At 42.2% G+C, this 19,187-nt stretch overlaps 2 protein-coding genes across 3 annotated transcripts in view; one reads left to right on the plus strand and one right to left on the minus strand.

The window, feature by feature from the left end:
* Nucleotides 1-19,187, plus strand: part of TMEM117 (transmembrane protein 117) — a 649,075-nt gene that overhangs the window by 555,221 nt on the left and 74,667 nt on the right. The window lies entirely within an intron of this gene.
* Nucleotides 1-19,187, minus strand: part of NELL2 (neural EGFL like 2) — a 648,388-nt gene that overhangs the window by 73,719 nt on the left and 555,482 nt on the right. For both annotated transcript variants that reach the window (XM_033959423.1, XM_033959422.1), the window contains one exon: nt 12,610-12,705. In XM_033959423.1, coding sequence (XP_033815314.1) covers nt 12,610-12,705 — 96 coding nt within the window. The remainder of the gene's footprint in view (nt 1-12,609; nt 12,706-19,187) is intronic.

Here is a 19,187-nt window from a genome sequence, read left to right on the forward strand (position 1 = left end):
CAGGCCTAGGCAACACGTTCTAAAAGTGTTTAAAAAGCATAGTGAATGACCAGTAGAAAGACTGGGTATTTCTTGTAGCCTTATTTTGCCCTTTTTACTGTGGGACTGATAGGGCAGTGCTACAATATAATCATTTGGACACTTATCTGCAAGAAAGGTGTGGGCTATGTTTTGGAAGCCCGGATTTTTTGTTCATGTTTTGAATTCAAAGCCTAAACTGTAGCAGCTTGCTACTTAGGAAATAAAGTTGGACTCAAGTTTGATAAAAAAAAACTTTATTGTTCCTGACATTTTTTCTTTATTATACTTATAAGAACCAGCAGGACCTTCAACATCCTTTGAAGGCACGTCAAGATCGGTTGTTGCTGAGCCCTGGTCGGTGGCCTGTTGCAAAGCCCGGCACCGACAGGCTCACACTATGACACTGGTCACACTTATCTTTAGGAGCAAGGTTTTGCAACACATTTTTGTTGGTGCAAATGGTCATGTCTAAAGTTAGGTAAGGCTCCAGGGCATAAGCACTATTCTATAAACAGCACCTAATTGTAGAATAATGTTTAGGTGTTTTTTTCGGTGCTGATTTTTTAGGCACAATGGGGCTCATAATCGAAAGAGAAAAATGTCTAAAAGCCAGCCTAAGTCGGCACTTGGACAAACATTTCTCAAAAACGTCCAAGCGCCGAAAATAAAAACAGGTTTTGGACATATTTCTAAACGACCTAGGCCTTCATAGTGCCACTCAACGTCCAAAGCTAAACAGGGCGTTTTGGGAGGCGTGTCGAGGGTGGGAGTTGGGCGGGACGTGGGCCGGCTTAGACTTAGTCATACAGCATGTATAACCGAAAGTTATACAGCCCAGGATCGACGGAACTTGGACGTTGTGACTTAGACCATGTAAAACATGGTCTAAGTCACAAGAACCCACCTAAACTCACCAGATAAGCACTGAAAACACATAACACAGACCCCCACACACTACCTCAGTGATCAGCAACCCCCCCCCCCCCCCGATAAAAATTTTATTCACAACTTTAAATTTCAGCCTCCAGACCGTCATCACCTGGCAGCCGGGCATAGGAAAGCCTAGTTGTCCAGCACAGAGGCAGCTTAAGTCGTCTTGGGGGTGGGTTAGGGACCCATAGAGAGGAGGACCCATGCCCATAAGCCCCTGTAATCACTGCATTGATACTGAAACATGTGCACTGCCCTATACACCCCCAAAACCCTTTTGTACTGGCATATAATAATAATAACTTTAGTGGCTCTTGCAGCCATAAGGGCTATTGGGGTGGTAGATAAGTGGGTCTAGGGGATTCTGGAGGTAGTTTTGGGGGCTCACTGTCACCTATAAGGAAGCTGTAGTGAGGAGAAGCCATGGCACCCTTTTTGTGAAGTTCACAGCAGTGCCCTGTAAGGTACTCCACTATTTAGGTGGCATGTCTTGGTGTTCAGCCCATCACTTTGCAGACCCCTCCAATGTCCAACAGGGCTTGTTCTAGGAGTTTTGGACTTGTGGGAAAGTTGGACAGAGATATGGTATAAAGATAGACGATTTAGCGGCTTGGACAATCAGATCGGCAAGACGTATAATTAGATGATTTTCGAAAGTAAAAAAAAATTGGACGTCTCTTTTGAAAATGTGTCTTAGGCTCTTTTAACTTTGGACGACTTGCGAGATGGACGTAAACGGACTTAGATGTCCCTTTCGATTATGCCCCTCCACGTATAGAATTTAGTCCATAGAGAGTCATTTGTGATTGACCATCAAGTTTCAGGCATTGAGAAAGTCCCTATTTTATGCTTACTTATAAAGAAAATTAGACACCTGGAGTCAGATTATATTTTAATTATTGATTGCTTTAATATTTTCCCATAGACTTTATGGCCTCTTTGAATGTAAATCGCCTTGAACCTTTTTTGGTATAGTGTGATTAATAAATTGTGCATTAGATTAGATTCTATAAATGGCGCCTAAGCATGCTTAGGCATCACCAGGTATCCTAGAGGTAGGCGCTGGTATATTAGGTGCCTATTCTCCGCCCCTAACCATGCCTATTTTTCAGGTAGGCGTTGTTAAGTGTCGGAGGGTACCTCCACTAAGGCATCGTTAATTGGCTGAAAACTGGCGCGGTCAATTACCACACCAATTTTAAAAAAGGTTGAGCGCATATTCTGAAGTTAGGCTTTGCTAGGCATCTTCGATTAGGACGCCTATCGACACCTAATGTAGGCAACCTATACAGAATCTGGCTCTTACTTTTTGTTAGAAAATACTCGCACAACTGGCTGAAAATGCATCTAAATTAAGGTACAATGTACATACATCCGTTTCTTGAAGTATTTTAGAACAGGCCCCATGTTAGCAGATATTTTTCTAAAATACTCTTGGGACTTGTGATGCCTCGCGCTGGACGTATGAATTCCAATTTGTACATCCTTCCTAAAATGCTGCTCCACATGTACAATAATAAATTAATTTTGAAGTTGCAGTAAAAGAAGCATACTCACACATGAAAATAATGATCTTAGAATCCATGCAACTCAAGAGATACTTTACCCATTAAAAAAAATTGCTGCATTTGTCTGAAATTGTGATCAAGTTTCAAGCTTATCAAGTTTATTCACATTTTTGATTAATTGCCTATCGCGATTTCTAGGCGCTGTACAATAAAAAAAGAGATACTTGTAATCAATAATAAAAACATAAAAATAACTGACATGGACAATAACAGATGCAACTCAAAACAAAGTAGGAGGAAGTAGAACTACAATAATTCAAGAAAAGCAGACATAAAAAGTATAAACAATAGAAGGGGGGATGTTTGAGCTGTTAATCAGAGAATAGATAAACTGGAGAAGCAGAAAAAGCCTAAGATTGAAAGGCATCTTTAAAAAGGAAACCTTTCAGTGCCCCTTTGAATTTGTCAAGGTTTTTTTCCACTCTTAGGTAGACGGGTAGAGAATTCCATATAAGAGGAACCGTTACCGAGAATATGGTTGTGCGACGGGTGTTGATGATCTTTAAGGAGGGTACGAACAGTAAGTTTTGTGTAGCGGACCTAAATGATCTGGATGGTAGATGTAGAATGAGAATTTGGTCAATAAAACTAGGGTCCTTTGTGATTCGAGTTTTGAATGTTAACAATGCAATTTTATAAGTTATTCTATAAGAGATAGGTAGCCAATGGGCTTTTTTCAATAGTTGGGGCGACATGATCGTATTTCTTAGATTAGTTTTGTATCATTTGTAGTCATCTAATTTCTTTCTGCAGGATACCATTATATAAAGCAGGGTTTCTCAACCTGTGGTACGCAAATCCTAGGGGGTACGCGGACCGCCTGTTGGGGGTATGCAGACTGTCCGCCATCTACCCCCACCCACTGCTGCCACTTGTCACCTGCTCACTCCATTTAATTACTCCCTGCTGCTGCCACAATTATGGGAAGTAAAAATATATATATGTCTAGAATATATTTCTATTGAAAAACCTGACATTACGTTACTACTAGTCTAGATTACACTTACAAATAAATACTTGCCAACATATCCTTTGCATGCTACAATTATGGGAAGAGCATGACACATGCAGCGATTGCACGCAGCCGGCTCGGCCCACCTGCCTTTCGCTCAACGTAAATTCTGACATTGGAGAGAAGGTCCGGCCCAGCCATTCACTGCTTGGCTGACCTGGACCTTCTCTCCGACATCAGAATTGACGTCGGGGAGAAGGCTTGTGGGCCAGCAGCATACAAGTTGCACATGCCTGGCCCTTCCCGGAGTTGCAGCAGCAGCGTGAGGTAATTAAATGGAGCGGGCGGGTGACAGAGGGAAGGAGGAATCGGCGGTGGGTCAGCTTGGGTGGCAGGCAGGCTTCAGCATGGCTTTGGTGGAGGGAGGGAGGAAGAAGGTGGGATAAAGGCTGATAGGCAGTGAGGGGGCATAGGAAGGAGGAACATAGGAACTCGGGACATAAGCAGGGAGGGAGGAAGGGGGCACTACCTTGGGACATAGGAAGGAGATTGGGAGAGAATAGGAAGGGACAATTGTTGAGCCTGAGTGAAGAAAGAAAAAAATATTGGATGCACAGTCAGAAGGAAGTGCAACTAGAGACTCATGAAATCACCAGACAACAAAGGTAGGAAAAATGATTTTATTTTCAATTTAGTGATCAAAATGTGTTAGTTTTGAGAATTTATATCTGCTGTCTATATTTTACACTGTATTTGTCTATTTTTCTATAGTTGTTACTGAAGTGACATTGCATATTTTAAAGTCATCTGCCTTGACATCTTTGAACCCCCCCAAATATAAATGCTAATTAACATTTCTCTTCATACAGTATGTTTTGTGTTTTTAAAATTTTGTGGTTACCATTATGTATTAATAAGATTATATTGTGTGTACCGTATATACTTGAATATAGGATGAGATTTTTGGACCAAAAAAAAAAGCCCCCAAAATAGGGGTCTCGTCCTATATTCGGGTGATCATACAATGAAGACCCAAAACTTTCCCGGACGATACGGCAGGCTGGGGCAGGAGGGATGCCTCCTGTCTCCCATCCCAGCTGACTAACTTTTTTTAAAAAAAAAACACTTTTTAAACTAAAATCCCCCCCCACCCCCGCACTTACATTTTGTGCTGTTTTTAATCCCTGGTGGTCCAGCAGTGTATGGGGCAGGAACGATCTTTCCTCACCCTGCCCCGTGCTGAGCCTCTCTGATCCCATTTCCCATTTCGCAGCCAGCATCAAACCTGACAGGGCCAAGCTTTTTGTGCTTCCTGCTTGGTCCCGCGCTGCTCTCTAAATGGCTGCTGCCAGTTCTCGTCCCACGAGAACTGGCAGTGGCCATTCAGAGAGCAGCACAGGGCTGAGCAGGAAGCACGAAAAGCTCAGCCCTGTATGGTACGCCATTGGGCTCAAAATGGGAACTGGAGAAGGAGAGGCTCAGCATGGGACAGGGTGCTGAAAGATCGCTCCTGCCCCATACACTGCTGGACCACCAGGGATTAAAAATGGCACAAAAGGTAAGCGTGTGTGTGGCGGGGTTAGTTTAAAAAGTGTTTTAATAAAAAAGTTAGTCAGCTGGGATGGGAGACAGGAGGCATCCCTCCTGTTCTGGCCTACCACTAGACAACCAGAAGGGGTACAGGGTAGGAAAGTGAGGTATGGAGTGAGGGGGGGGGGCTGGGTCCAGAGTCTGGTAAGGAGTGAGGGGGGCTGGGTACAGAGCTTGGTAGGGCAGGGAAGAAAAAGGGCTGGGTGGAGAGCTTGGCAGGGAGTGAGGGCGGCTGGGTACAGAGCCTGGCTGGGGGGGAGGCATGAAGGAGGGGACACGGTACAGATCCTGGCAGGGCATGGCACTAGAATATTAAGCCCCCATCTTATATTTGAGTCAACTATTTTTCCTCCTTTTTGGGGGGAAAAATGGGGGTCTCAACTTATATTCGGATCGATTTATATTCAAGTATATACAGTATATGAAAAATGGATAGAAAAAATTGCATTACAATTAGTATTATTATGGGGTGGAGTCAGGGGTGGAGCTTGGGCGGGTCTGCGGCGGAGTTTGGGCGGGGGTACTCGATTGGTATTTGTTAGGCTTAGGGGGTGCTTGGCTTGAAAAGGTTGAGAAACACTGATATAGAGAGTTGCAATAATCAAGCTTGGATATCACGAGGGAGTGGACCAATATAGGCAGAGATGGTGAATCAAGAAAGTTTGCTAATGATCTTATTTGTAGTCTGTAGAAGCTGATTTTTACTACGGCCTAAAACTTAGGGCTCCTTTTACGAAGGTGCACTATGGGTTTTACTGCACACACCGGATTAGTGTTCGCTAGCCAAAAATCTACCGCCTACTCAAAAGGAGGTGGTAGCGGCTAGTGCACGCGGCAATTTAGCACTCGCTATTCCGCGCATTAAGGCCCTAGCGCACCTTAGTAAAAGGAGCCTTTAATGAAACCAGAGATGTTCTTTGGGGATAATCAGTGAAGTCAGATCTGAATTCCCTGTATTTGTTATATGTAGGCAAATATATCATTATTTATTTAAAAAATTTCTTACTCGCTACATCTACAATTCTGAGTGAGCTACAAGTTAACACTCATAATTTAAATAAACAAATATTAGACAAAAAAAAATCATAAAACAAAAAAAAATCACATATATTAAGCTATCAAAAAAATTTAAAACCAGCCTCAGTACAACAAGCCTAGTAGCTGACAGCCATATAATGACTTCCTCTCAACCATCTCACTTACATAAGAAATGTCTCTGAAACAGCACTGTTTTAACTTGCTTCCTAATGGATGTCTTTATTAATCAGGAAGGGTAACAATTCTTTGCACTCGAAACAGAAGGCATATTTATTGGGAGAGATTGACATCCATCTAAGCGATTCGTATAAGTGTTCATATCCGGTAGTCTTCATAAGAAAAATGAGGGAGATAGTTTTGTGGTTATCTTATAAATTAGAAAGCATAGACTTTGCCAGGGATTTTCTTCAATTTCCTGCCTTTGTATTAAAAAAAATTTTGAAATACATCTCTAGTATTACATTTTTTTTCTACCACCAGCTCCTGGGTCCTCATAGTTTAGCATGTTTTAATTATGGCCAAGAGAACTTTCAAATATATTGTACAATATAATGCATTACTCAACTTTTTATGCAGCTGATGTCATAATTTTTGTTTTCAAAACTAGAGTATCAGATACAGCTTAGAACAAAATGAAGTTTAGTCACATACATTTGAGGACCATAGAGTCATACCATATGAAATAATTGTTGGTCAGTTTGACGATTCTCTGAGTTCTATAAACGCTTTTGTTCATTATCTTGTTTGCATTACATGGTAAATGCATTATCTGAAAGGGCATTGAGAAAGATTTTTTTTCTACAGTACTGGAATGTAAATTATCATCCAGCATTATGAGGCTATTTCTACAGGAATCCTCCTCTTTACCACAGTAAGTCGTATCTACGCAAGCACGGAATGAGAACATGCAACACATTTGTCAAGCTGTAAATATTCTAGTACCAGCAACTCTTCTAATAAATTTCAGATCAGCGTTTTTATTAAAACGGAGGCTTTAGAATGTGGGACAGAGGCAATGTTTGCAAGTCTGCTTCATCCAGCCCCATTTGTGAAGATTTATTGAAGGCAATATGCAGTGACAACAGTAGTGAATCACTGGTGTCGAGCTGTCTTTCTGATAGGTAGGGTGAGGTCAATCATTCTGAAACAGTTTCTCCTGAGGTCATTTACTACAAAAGTCAATTAAAAAAAATAGTAAAATGATTTATCATCATATGCAGAAATTAAGCAGCTTCTCCTTAGCTTTAGGCTTGCCAAACATATGAAATGAAGAGAAGAGAACGTGTTTACTTTTATTGGGATCTTATCTGATATTAATTCAAATTGTAAAAATAATCATACATTATCAGGCTCATAATAAAAAACATGGACATCCAAAAAGCATCTTAAATCAGCACTTGGACGTCCTAATTGCCAGGACGAACCTGGGGTGAGCAAGCTCCCAAGTGAACGATCCCTGAGCCCCGATCTGAAGTGCAGGCTGTCCAGAGAGTGTACTGACAGGCAGCCAACCCCCTGGAAGCAGACTTTTCCAAAGGTCTGTGATCTCCTGTAGTCAGAGCTGTCCATGCAGGGAACCTCCACAGCACGAGGGTGATAACCGCAAACGAGAAGACCAAATTTGAACAAAATTAAACATGAGCAGAAAAGACAAGTTACTACAGCCTAGCTTGTAGGAAGGAAAACTGATTCCTGAGGGAACAGTGCTGAGGTAAGAGGTGTGGAGCTTAAGTCTCTGGAATATGAGGCTTCCTACAAGTTCTCGTGGATAGACGGGATTAACCCACTAGTCCCGGAATAAAGTGGGATTGTTCAAGAATGCATCATATGAGCATAAGAATAGCCATACTAGGTCAGACTGATTGTCCATCTAGGCCAGTATCCTGCTTCCAGTTCCAACAGTGGCCAATCCAGGTCACAAGCAGAATCCCAAATATGAAAGGAGTTGCATCCCCTTTATCATTTTGGCCACCCTTATTTGAACCTTTTCTAATTCTGCTATATCCTTTTTGAGATATGGCAACCAGAATTCCTCAAAATACTCAACATGAGGTCGCACCATGGAGCAATACAGAGGCATTATAAGAGTCTTTCTCATATTTTCCATCCCTTTCCTAAAATTGCAATTCTTAGCATCATGTATGCTTTTTTAGCTGCCACCACTGCACACTGGGCAGAAGATTTCCGCTTATTGGCTATGATGACACCTAGATCTTTTTCTTGGATGTAGACTCCTAATGTTGACCCTAACATCAAGCAACTCTTATTCTTCCCAATGTGCCTCACTTTACATTTGTCCACATTAAATTTCATCTTGAGTATTGTGCACAATTCTGGTCACCACATTTGATAAGAGATGTGGTGGAACTGGAAAAGGTACAAAAGAAGACACCAAATGATCAAGAGGATGAAACAACTCTAATATGAGGAAAGACTAAAGAGGTTAGGGCTCTTCAGCTTGGAGAAGAGATGGCTCAGGGGAGACATAATAGAAGTCTATAAAATCTTGAATGAGTGGAAAGGGTAAATGGCAATCAATGTTGTATCAAAAAGTACGTCTACAGAATACGCCATGAAGTTACATAGTAGTACATTTTAAACATAGAAAATATTTTTTTCACCGAACACATTGCCAGAGTAAGTGTAAAAGCAGTTAATGTAGCTGGGGTTTAAAAAGGGTTTACAGAGGAAAAGTCCATAAACCATTATTAAGGTAGACCTAGGGAAAGTCATTGCTAATCCCAGAGATTAAGTAGTATGGGCTCTTGATACTTGTGGAACTCTGTCACGTACTTGTGACCCAGAATGACCACTGCTGGAAACAGGATACTCAGCTAGATTGACCTTTGGTCTGACCCAGTGCAGCAACTCATGTTTTTAAGTTATGTCTCATATATACCAGTTGTTCAGCTTATTGTCTGGTTAAATCTACCTGCTCAAAATTTAAGTGCATAGATTTATAGCTGTAATCCAAAAATATCACTCCAAGACAAAAGCACCACACAAGCCATGAAAGCTAGCTTATTACGCAAGCGAAAGAAAAGCCTCAGACAAACGGAGAGGTGTACCTACACTCTTCCACCCAAGCATCATAGGCAAAAAACTTTCGCACAAGCTTAAAGTAAGCAGTTGGGAGCAAAAAAATAGCCGAGAATGGTAAAAACCACTGAACACAAACAGGCAGTTAGGATCAGCGTACTGATAGCCTGGATTTGGCGCTAAGGCCCTGAAGCAGTGGTTACCGGCCGCAAAATGATCATGGCCTGTTTGTGGAAGAGTGGGGGTACACCTCTCCGTTTGTCTGAGGCTTTTCTTTCGCTCAAGTAATGTGCTAGCTTTCTTGGCTTGTGTGGTGCTTTTGTCTTGGAGTGATATTTTGGGATTTTTGAATTCCACTTCCCTCCGTTCCTCCATGTTTTTTGTAGATTTATAGCTGTTACATGATAGGTTGCCTGGCTAAGCTCAGTTAATTAATACTGAATATCACATGAATCAAGAAAGTTTGAAAGTCCTCATGAATGCCACCGACATATTTGGTTTCACAACATACTATTTTAGCTGTAGTTATTTAGTTGGACACAAATGTTGACATGACAAAGGTTCATACTGGAGCGGATGACTCGCCGGCCTCGGCGACCCGTGGTCAGTGCGGTCCTCTTCGCTGCACCTGCCTATTTCCTGCGCTCCTGGCATCGGCAACGGTGACCTGTTCGGTACTTGGCCATCCTGAGTCTGGGGGCTACTGCACTGGAATCACGGCATCTATCAACCCAGCTTTTTCTTCGGAGTTTCACACCGAGACCGCACGGTCCGAGTGCTGTGGAGATCGCGGCAGCAGCAGAGCAGGAGTTCCCTATTTGCCCCAGATCTTGCGGCACCTACTTGCACCAAGATTGGTGCTGGGTGACTTTTGTGCAGAATGGAACACTGGTAGCCAACACATGCCTCATCTATGGCAGTCATCTTGAAGCAGTCGTTCAGTGTAGCAGCTGGAACACGGGCAATGAGTCGTAAGGATTATATGAAGAAGACCATCACAGAGAAGGAGATTTGAAATTGAAGCTGAAACTTTAGACTGAAGTCAATGTTCTATATTTTTTCTTTTTTTCCAGTTTATCTAATTATTTTTAATCTTATTCACTGTTTTGCCATTTGTTTTTTGTCTTGTTCTACTTCTACTATTTAAATTTCCCCAGAATTCCTTGTTCAACAGTTCCTCCTTCTGCATCTATACCTTTCTCTCCTCTCTTCTGCCTCCCAAAGTACTTAATTCAATACAATCTTGTTAGAATGTTTATTTTCTTAATCTTTCCTCTATCTGTACTTTTCACTTCTCTATTACTCTTTAGGTACTTTAGTTAGATTGTGAGCCTTCGGGACAGTGAGGGAATTTTCTAAGTACCTTCCTTACTTTTAATTTTAATGTATATTTTCTGTAACCGCTTAGAACCTAACGGATGTAGCGGTATATAAGAAATAAATTACATTACATTACATTACATTACATGGACAGATGTGCTCAGTGAAATTCTGACTTTCTTGGGTTAAATCTTTTGAACATCAGTCCCTTTGCCATTGCAGTTAATGAATCAAAGTCACCATCAGGGGGAACGTTTATGTAAAATACAAAGGCTTGCTTTCATTCATTGTCTATATATAACCCTTGGAAAAATCTGTTTTCTATGCTAATGTAATTAACCAAGTGACAAATACAAAAACAGTGCTTGTTAAAAAAAAAACCAAAACCTCAAGGACAATTTTATTGTGACTTCATTGGACATGATAAGGCAGACAAATTACACTTTATATAACTGGAAAATGTTTGAGACACCACAACTCCTACAGTGCATGGTCAGGTCAAAGTACCATAATCCACGTAATGGGAAACCGCAGGCTGCACAATAATCAGTCCATCTAACTGAAAGGAATTAATATTCTATTGGTAATGTTTTCTAATAAACCTATTATATTCAAAGACATTTTTAGCTATGTTTTCTGACATACTGATTAAGGTAAAAATGAATCAGGTTACTACAGAGCAATGTAGCAGAACTGAATGTATTAAGCTGGGCCAGATTGGTTTAGTTCTAATTTTTCAGTGAGCAAGCATTGATTTTAACTGCATAAACTTTTGGAATATTGACACCTCAGTCTTTCACTTCTCCAGAGAAATCCTTACGCAAAAATTTAAATACATAGATGAATATGAGAATTAAATAGAATAATCTTTTAGATTAAAAAATAAGGGACTGGACCAAGACATTGACAAAGGGTTCGGCAATCTCTGGCCTGCCACTTCCTCTGTAATGTCAGCTCTGCACCCATTTTCAAGCCCAGGTGATACACAAGACTGGACGGTCTAGCCTGGGAGGTTTGTGAGTGAGGTGCTATCATTTCAAAAGGAGCTGTGTGAGCAGCATGCTGCTTGGTCTTGAAAGTAAAGGATTTTTAGCACCCATCCCCAGCATGAAGGATGCAGACGGCCCTTTTTCTCTACTCTCTACTATTATCTCTTTTCTTCTTGAGATTTATACTTCTGGGGGAGTTCTGCACAAAAGAATTCAAAACTGTGCCAAAAGTTTGAAAAAAATTCTATACATGGTATTTTAAAAGTCTGCATAATTTAATACCCCTCTCCACACTTTCAGGGCTCCATTCTTCTAAACTCTCTTGCTTCAACTAGAGAATGACATGGGGACAAATTTGTCACTGTCCCCACAAGAACTCAATTTCCTTCCATCTTACACTTGCTGTTCTTCCCTCCCTGCACACACCTCCCGAATTTGACCAGTTGCTTCCACCCATTTGTAGTGTACAACCTTCCCCAACTTGCTCCAATGACCCCTATTCCATCTTGCTCAAGTGACCTGTTACACCCATGGAATACACACCCAGCTATTGCTAAGAAACTATATTATGTAGCATATATCCCCTTAGCTTTTTCCAGCAACCCCTCATTTTCTCCAGCAACTCCTACCCCCAAAACACATACTCCCCCCAACATGAGTCCAGTGACCAGCTACCCCCATCACTTCTTTAGTAACTCTTACCTCCTCCATGCCAAGCTCACGCCCCCTCTTTGTACACCCCCGCTCTTGCTGTTCCCTCCCCAACTTGATCCAGCTTCTCCCACATACCTGTGGTGCACCACCCTCCCCAGTTTGGTTCTGCTGCTCCCTACATCCCATACTACCTAGCCCTGTTTGTCTAATTTCTTTGTATTGATCACAGCAATCAGAGGAGGAGATGAACTGCTGTGCATCGGGCCACATCCTTCTCTTCTGTTGTTCCAGGCCCGGCTGTTCATTTGAATTGTGTATGTCTCCATACTAGGATGGCAGAGAAGGACAACATGGCCTGATGTCCAGCCATTCACCTCCCGACCTACTGCTGCAATCTCAGTGGGGGAGGGAGAAGGAATACAGATGTGCTGGTGACTGTGCTTTCTGCATAGCAAGTTCAGAGTTTCTCAGGAGTAGATTTAACTAACAGTTGAAACAATATTCTTACCTGTTTCACAGCTGGGTCCTGTAAAACCTTGTGGACATGCACATACATTGGGAACCAGGCAGGTACCACCATTTCTACAACCATCTTTGCAAAATGCTGAAATAGCCAAAACATAACACTCAGCCATTGTTTCATTTCTTATTCTTGAATACATGCATATCAACTAACTCTCAAATATACAGTAGTCTTATTTATTAAATATGCATTCTAGCATATGTAATTCTATATTTTATATTGTTGGAAGAAGGGTAAAACAACCCAGAATATGCAGGAATGAGAGCTTTCCAAACAGGAATGGCCCTAAAATGTGGTATTATTGGCATAGTTACATGTGCCTCCTATAGTGTTGAGGAGTCCAAAACAAATCAACGTCTACTCACACCTCCTCTAATACTATCCTCTCCTACCTCCATCCCCAGCATGATTCTTCATCCCCTCCCCCCTCCTGTCTACAGGAGGAAAGTAGGGTTTCTTATTTGTATTTTGTTTTTGTTTTTTACTCCTCTGCCATCTTCGAGTTGAAATCCGAATCACAGTTCAGTCTTGTAGGAACTGCCAGTTTTGTATTTTCAGACAGGATTGAAATTGGCTGAGGAGGTGGCTCATGCAGGTAAGTGCTAGTGTCAGGGAATAGGAGAGGGTTAAATAATGGTGGCTCATCCTGATTTTCTCACCTCTGTCCATCAGGGTTGACCTTAGTTACATGAGGGAAAAGGTAAAGTCTAGTGGTGGAGCTACTACTCAAGAGAAAACTTGAGATATAGATTCAAAATGTCATTGCTGCCATCTCTCACTGTGAAGTTAAGGCGGCCATTTTACTTTGGTGTTCTTCCTGAAGCAGGTTAACATAATGGTATTTAATTCTGAGGGCTAGCAGTTAGAGTTATAGCAAAGGGACCTGAATTCAAATCCTGCTGCTTCCACTGATAATGCTGCAGGCAAATTACTTTTATCTTCCACTGAATCAGTAGAGGTATGCTGTTAGAAAATTCTCATATTACTTTTTTTCACTTGTTTCGGAGTTTTGTCATTTTTCCCTTATGGACGCAATGTTGTTAAGAATGCACATACTTTTAGAAAGAGCACACACTTTTCCAAAAGGAGCATGTACTTTTCGCAGAGTGCGTTCTCTCTGCAAATAGTGCACATTCTTCCAAGGTAAAACAAAATGTCATGGTTTATTTCCCTGTTGCTTTCATTTGAAAATGGCATGCAACAACATGGGGAATGTTGTAGACATTTTCCAGGTCATTTATTAATTTGGTATTCTGCCTTATACCAAGGTATTAAAGCGGTTCACAATAAAATGACAGAACAATAAGCAAATCATAGATAAAACAAATTCAGTCTATTACATTTACAACAACTGAATGTGCAGCCGTATGAATCAGGTATCCATTCACATTGTAAGTTGTTTAGGATAGAGACTTGTGCCTACAATATAAATTTATATATAATTTGTTCTTGATTGTGGTTTAATCATTATAAACTGCTGAAACAAATAATCTATGCTTTCTATCATGTATCACTGAGGAGTCCTTTTACAAAGCTGTGGTAAACACTAACGTGTGGCTTACTGCAGGGCATGCTTAGGCATCTTGGGTTAATTTTGAAATGTGGGCACATGCTATCCATGTGCTAAAAAATAACATTTATTTTTTAGTATTAGGGGTGGGTCTGGGGACGGAGACTGGGTGTACACATTGCCATGTTCTAAATGATTAATGCATGCTTAGTACATGAGCTCTTAGGGGCAGATTCTATAAACAGTGTCCCGAATATAGGCAGCAGTAGGCATCCTACCACTGTCTAACCAGCCAAATGGGATGTACATTTTCTAAAAAAAAAATCCCAAACAACCCAAAACACAAGGCAGGCCGCCTACACTGTAGGCATTTGTTGTGGTTGAGGGAGACGCATCGGGACATAAAAACTCGCCCAAAGCTGGCTGTGGTTTCGCCCAGAAGAGGCCTTGGGCGAGCTTAAGCAGCCCTAGGTGTCTCCCTAGGGCTTTGACAGATGCCTGAAATGTAGGACAGCAAAATGTTGACCTACATTTCAAATAGCCCATAGGAGAGGCCTTAGGCACCTGGGTCAATCAGGCCCTAGGCTCCTGTGGGTTGGGCAGGGGAGGGACGGGCCTGCCTCATATGGACAGAGGCGGGAATGCCGGCCGGCCAGTGCAAGGACCCGCTGGCCACCCAACTTGCTAGGTGAGCCTGGGGTGATTCCGTGGAGGGTTTTTTTTTCATTGGGGGGGTTCCGGGGAGTAGGGGTTGGGGCATTTTGTTTGGGGGGGTTCAGGGATGGGGAGATTCATTGGGGGGGTCCAGAAGGAGGGATTGGGCACCCTCCTGCCGGCGATCTTCGGGAAAGGGTGAGCAGTCATCAGGCAGGAGGGGGTTGGGCATCCTCCTGCTGCAATCGTCGATGAGAGGGTGGGGAGCCTACTGGCAGGAGGGGTTGGGCACCCTCTTGCCAATGATTATTGGTGGCGGGTGGAGGGTCATTGGGCAGGAGGGGTTGGGCTCCCTCCTGTTGTGATCGTACGGGAGTGGGGAGACTGGCAGGGAGATCCTTTGCAGCGATAAGTATAGCGGCTGCGTCTACAGTAACCCGGTTCTGTAACCAGTGTCTGTAACATGCCCTCCTCTTTATCACCCCCCCTGCTCTTTCCACACCAACCCCCTACTTTTTCTACGCCCATGTCACACTTGTGCCCATCCCTTCCCACCTCTTTACATCTTCATCAGCGAAAGCAGCTTCTCTGGCCTGCTGCTTACACTGTCATTGGCTTTCGCTCTGATGTTACTTCCTGTCTGCGCGACCCAGAAGTGGGAGCCAGGCCAGTGCGAGCAGCTGGCTAGATTAGTTGCTCTTGCAGGCTAGATTAGTTGCTCGCGCTGGTGAAGATTTTAAAGAGGTACAGAGGGCGAGGAAGGAAGGTTGCAGGCATGGTGTGGAGGGTGGAATGGTACACTCCCACCAAGAGAGTGTCTGGGGCAGTCCACCCCTTCACCCCCTCCCCCCTCTTACTACACCACTGCAGAAAGAACATGTTGATGCTGTGTATCCTGAATATGTAGTTTACAAAATTTAGTAACCATTGTATACCCTCACTCTTCTGTAGATGTTAGCTATTTATTCTATTTTTTCCTGAACTCAGCAGTTAATATTGAACCATGGAATGTGAGCATTCACTGAAATTGAATCTAAGTAGGTCACATGACTAAACATGTTTTCCATGGTTGCCTTAGAAACAAACAGAATGCTCTGTCCTCTTATTTCTTAACATGTTCTTTCCCCATTTCTTTATTACTCTATTTTAAACATTTATGTTGAATGGGGGAGAAAAAGAAAAATGAGCATCTGCTTTGACTTCTTAATCAGTCATAAAAAATTATTATTAGAGCTTTAGAAAACAAGTGGATGGAAAGGACTTGTATGTATAAGAAGGAAGAGAAGGGAATTTTTATGTTAAACAGATTTTAGGATGAGGGAAACCAGGATGAATATAGCAGGTCAGATTTAAAGCCATATCAATGATCTTTAAAGGGCCTTTTTATTATAAGGTGTTAACCCCTAATGTGTACTTAGAACTAGGTTCATCAAATGGTGTTCAAAAATTGGCACTGAAAAGAATAGCACTTCATACTATTCTATAATGGAGGGGCCTTAGGCATCTGAGCCAATCAAAGTCTTAGGCCCCTGCCCAGTGTATCCCAGAATGCACCGGGAAGGGGAAGGCCCACCATTTTGGTGTGGCAGGCCTGCTGGCTGGAGGGTGTAAGAATCCCTCTAGCTGGACTTTCTACAAACAGGGGGGTAAGGAGGTTTTGGGGTCGGGGGTCTAGAAGCTTGGGGTGAGTGCAGGGGGGGTCTGGAGAGGGGGAGTATCGCCAATTTGGGGGTTCAGAAGTTCAGGGGGGCTGTTTTGGCAGGAAGAAGAGGGCATCCCTCCTGCTGGGGGATCGGGGATTCCGGCAGAGGGGGGGGGGGGGTTGGTGGTTCTGGCAGAAGGGAGTGGGGGTTAAAGGGTTCCTATCTGAGCATGCTCCTGGTTTTGCTTTCCTGCCAGGACCAAGACTTATCTCTCACTGAACCTGTCACATTTTACTTTAGTACAATCTTTACTACTACGCTGCAACTGCAGCTGATTTTGCTAGCAATATGACAGCACCAAAGTCCTTCCTCACTCATCACTGACACATGAACACGCTCCTCCAACGTCAGGTTCCAAGTCTTGTTCATGGTTGATGCAGAAAGTGTATGAAACCCAAACAGCCCACACTTTTTATAGCTGCTCGGTTACCTAGACATCTGGATTGTGATTGGCTGATAAAAGCAGCCTCCTGATTGGTCAGAAATAACACGTGGTGATTGGACAGTCTAGATCTAGTTTTGAAGCATGATCTGTAAAAGTTATAGTAGCTATGTTCCAGTATCGACAAAATTGTATAATTAGAAACAAGTGATCATAAAAAAAGTTGAATCTAACAGCCAAATATATCCCTTATAATGTGACAAATCTATTGGGTCAACAAAGAAATTAAAAGATCAGAAAGTTGAAAGAATGCAAAATTCACTGTAGGTGTTGTTAGGCATTGTAGTTAGGTGCTGGTAAATGACCACAGGGATGCTTAGCCATGCCTAAGTATGCCTAGGTGCCACTAGGTATGATTCTATAAAGGACACCTATGAGGGGGTGTTGAAAAGTTCTCAGCCCAACCAATTTCCTAAATTCTGAGCATTATTTTGCTACTGTAGCTGAAAAGAGTGTTATTTTATTTAGCAAAGTGCCAATTTGCAGTATCATAATGCTATGTTTTTGACATTGTTTCAGATCATTAATTGAACCATGTCAATGAAAAGTGTGAAACTCTGAGCCATCATGAAATTCCTATTCCTGCAGAAGAAAACTCCAAAGGAAATCCATGAATATATGATGCAAACATTGAGTAACAAATGCCCATCATACTCCAGAGTGAAGAAGTGGTGTACAAACTTTCAGCATGGAGATTTCGAGACCGAAGATGCAGTAAAATCTGGGAGGTCTCAAATGGAGTCAGCTCCTGAAATTATTGACCATGTCCATGACCTGATTTTAGCAGATTGGTGAATATTGGCTAAAACAATTGTTGAGACACTACAGATATCCAGGGAATGTATTGGACGTATAATCCACGAGCATCTGGGTATGTAGCAGCTGTCAGCCAAGTGGGTGCCCAAATGTTTGAATGCTGATAAGAAACAATGTTAAGTGAACACTTCCATGTTGATTTTGCAGCATTTTCAGTGAGCCGACGCTAGCTTTTTGGAATGACTAGTTACTGTTGATGAAACATTGTTACACCATTATGATCCTGAGACAAAAAAACAGTCCACGCAAAGGCGGCATTCTGGTTCTCCAAAGCCAAAGAAATTCAAGACCCAAAAGTCAGCAGGAAAGGTCATGGCCACAGTGTTTTGGGATCAGAAAGGTGTTGTAATGACTGACTATCTTCCAAGGGGCCAAACAGTTAACTTGTAACTTGCTGTGCCAATTAAAGGAGACATTGAAAGAAAAAAAAGAGAGGAAGCTGCAGAAAGGAGTTCTCTTTTTGCACATGGCTGGCAAAATGATGGATGTTTTGATGCAGTTGGGGTTTCAGTGGATAGACCATCCACCCTACTCACCAGATCTTGCTCCATCAGACTATTTGAAAGGGTGACAATTTCCAAGTGATTTGACTGCAGCAGCGGAGCAGTATTTCAGTCACCAGAGTATTTTTTGGAAGGATTGTAGAAACTTCAGACACGATGTGCCAAGTGATTTGACCTTAGGGGTGAATATGTGGAATAACTTGTAAGATTCATGGTTCCACATCATTCACTTCTTATTTGGGTTTGGAACTTTTCAGCACCCTCCTTGTAGTGGCAGATTGACAATCACGTGGAGAGGTTCTGTTTGTAGAATGAAGCCCTAAGGCCTGGATTCTGTAAACAGCGCCTACATTGGCTGGCACCTAGAAAAATGGCACCAACTGAATGTCAATCCTGCTTAGGTGCCATTTACAGAATTGTGCTTAGTGGCACCTATGTTAAAACTTAGGCACTGGAAATGTAGGTGAGGATTTTAAAGGCCTACATTTCAGGTGCCTACGTTTTTCGATAATCATGTTTAGTGGCACCTGGGTCACATTCTACCCATTAAAATGCCCATATAGGTGTTGGGCGCCGCTCAGCGCCATGCAATAGGTGCCTACCTTTTATGGAATCAGGTAGGTACCTATCACCCAATAAATATTTTTTCAATTCTTGAGGCTATTAAGGGATTTTTGCCAATTAAGTTAGATAACCTATAGAGAATCTGGCCCCAATACTCCCATTCCCCTTCCTGGAAAAAAAAAGATGAAACAAAAAATAGTGCATGATTAATAGGCACTAACAGGCAAATGTGGCCTTATAAAATACTAACACAAATCTAGCATTTATATAGTCCACATTAAGGCACCTTAAGAGCAAGTGCGGATGTCAGTACACAGTTTACATACACCATGTACATATACAATACATTTATAAATTGTGACTCTGGCCAT

This window comes from Geotrypetes seraphini, chromosome 9, assembly GCF_902459505.1.
Source record: "Geotrypetes seraphini chromosome 9, aGeoSer1.1, whole genome shotgun sequence".
NCBI classification, from domain to species: domain Eukaryota; kingdom Metazoa; phylum Chordata; class Amphibia; order Gymnophiona; family Dermophiidae; genus Geotrypetes; species Geotrypetes seraphini.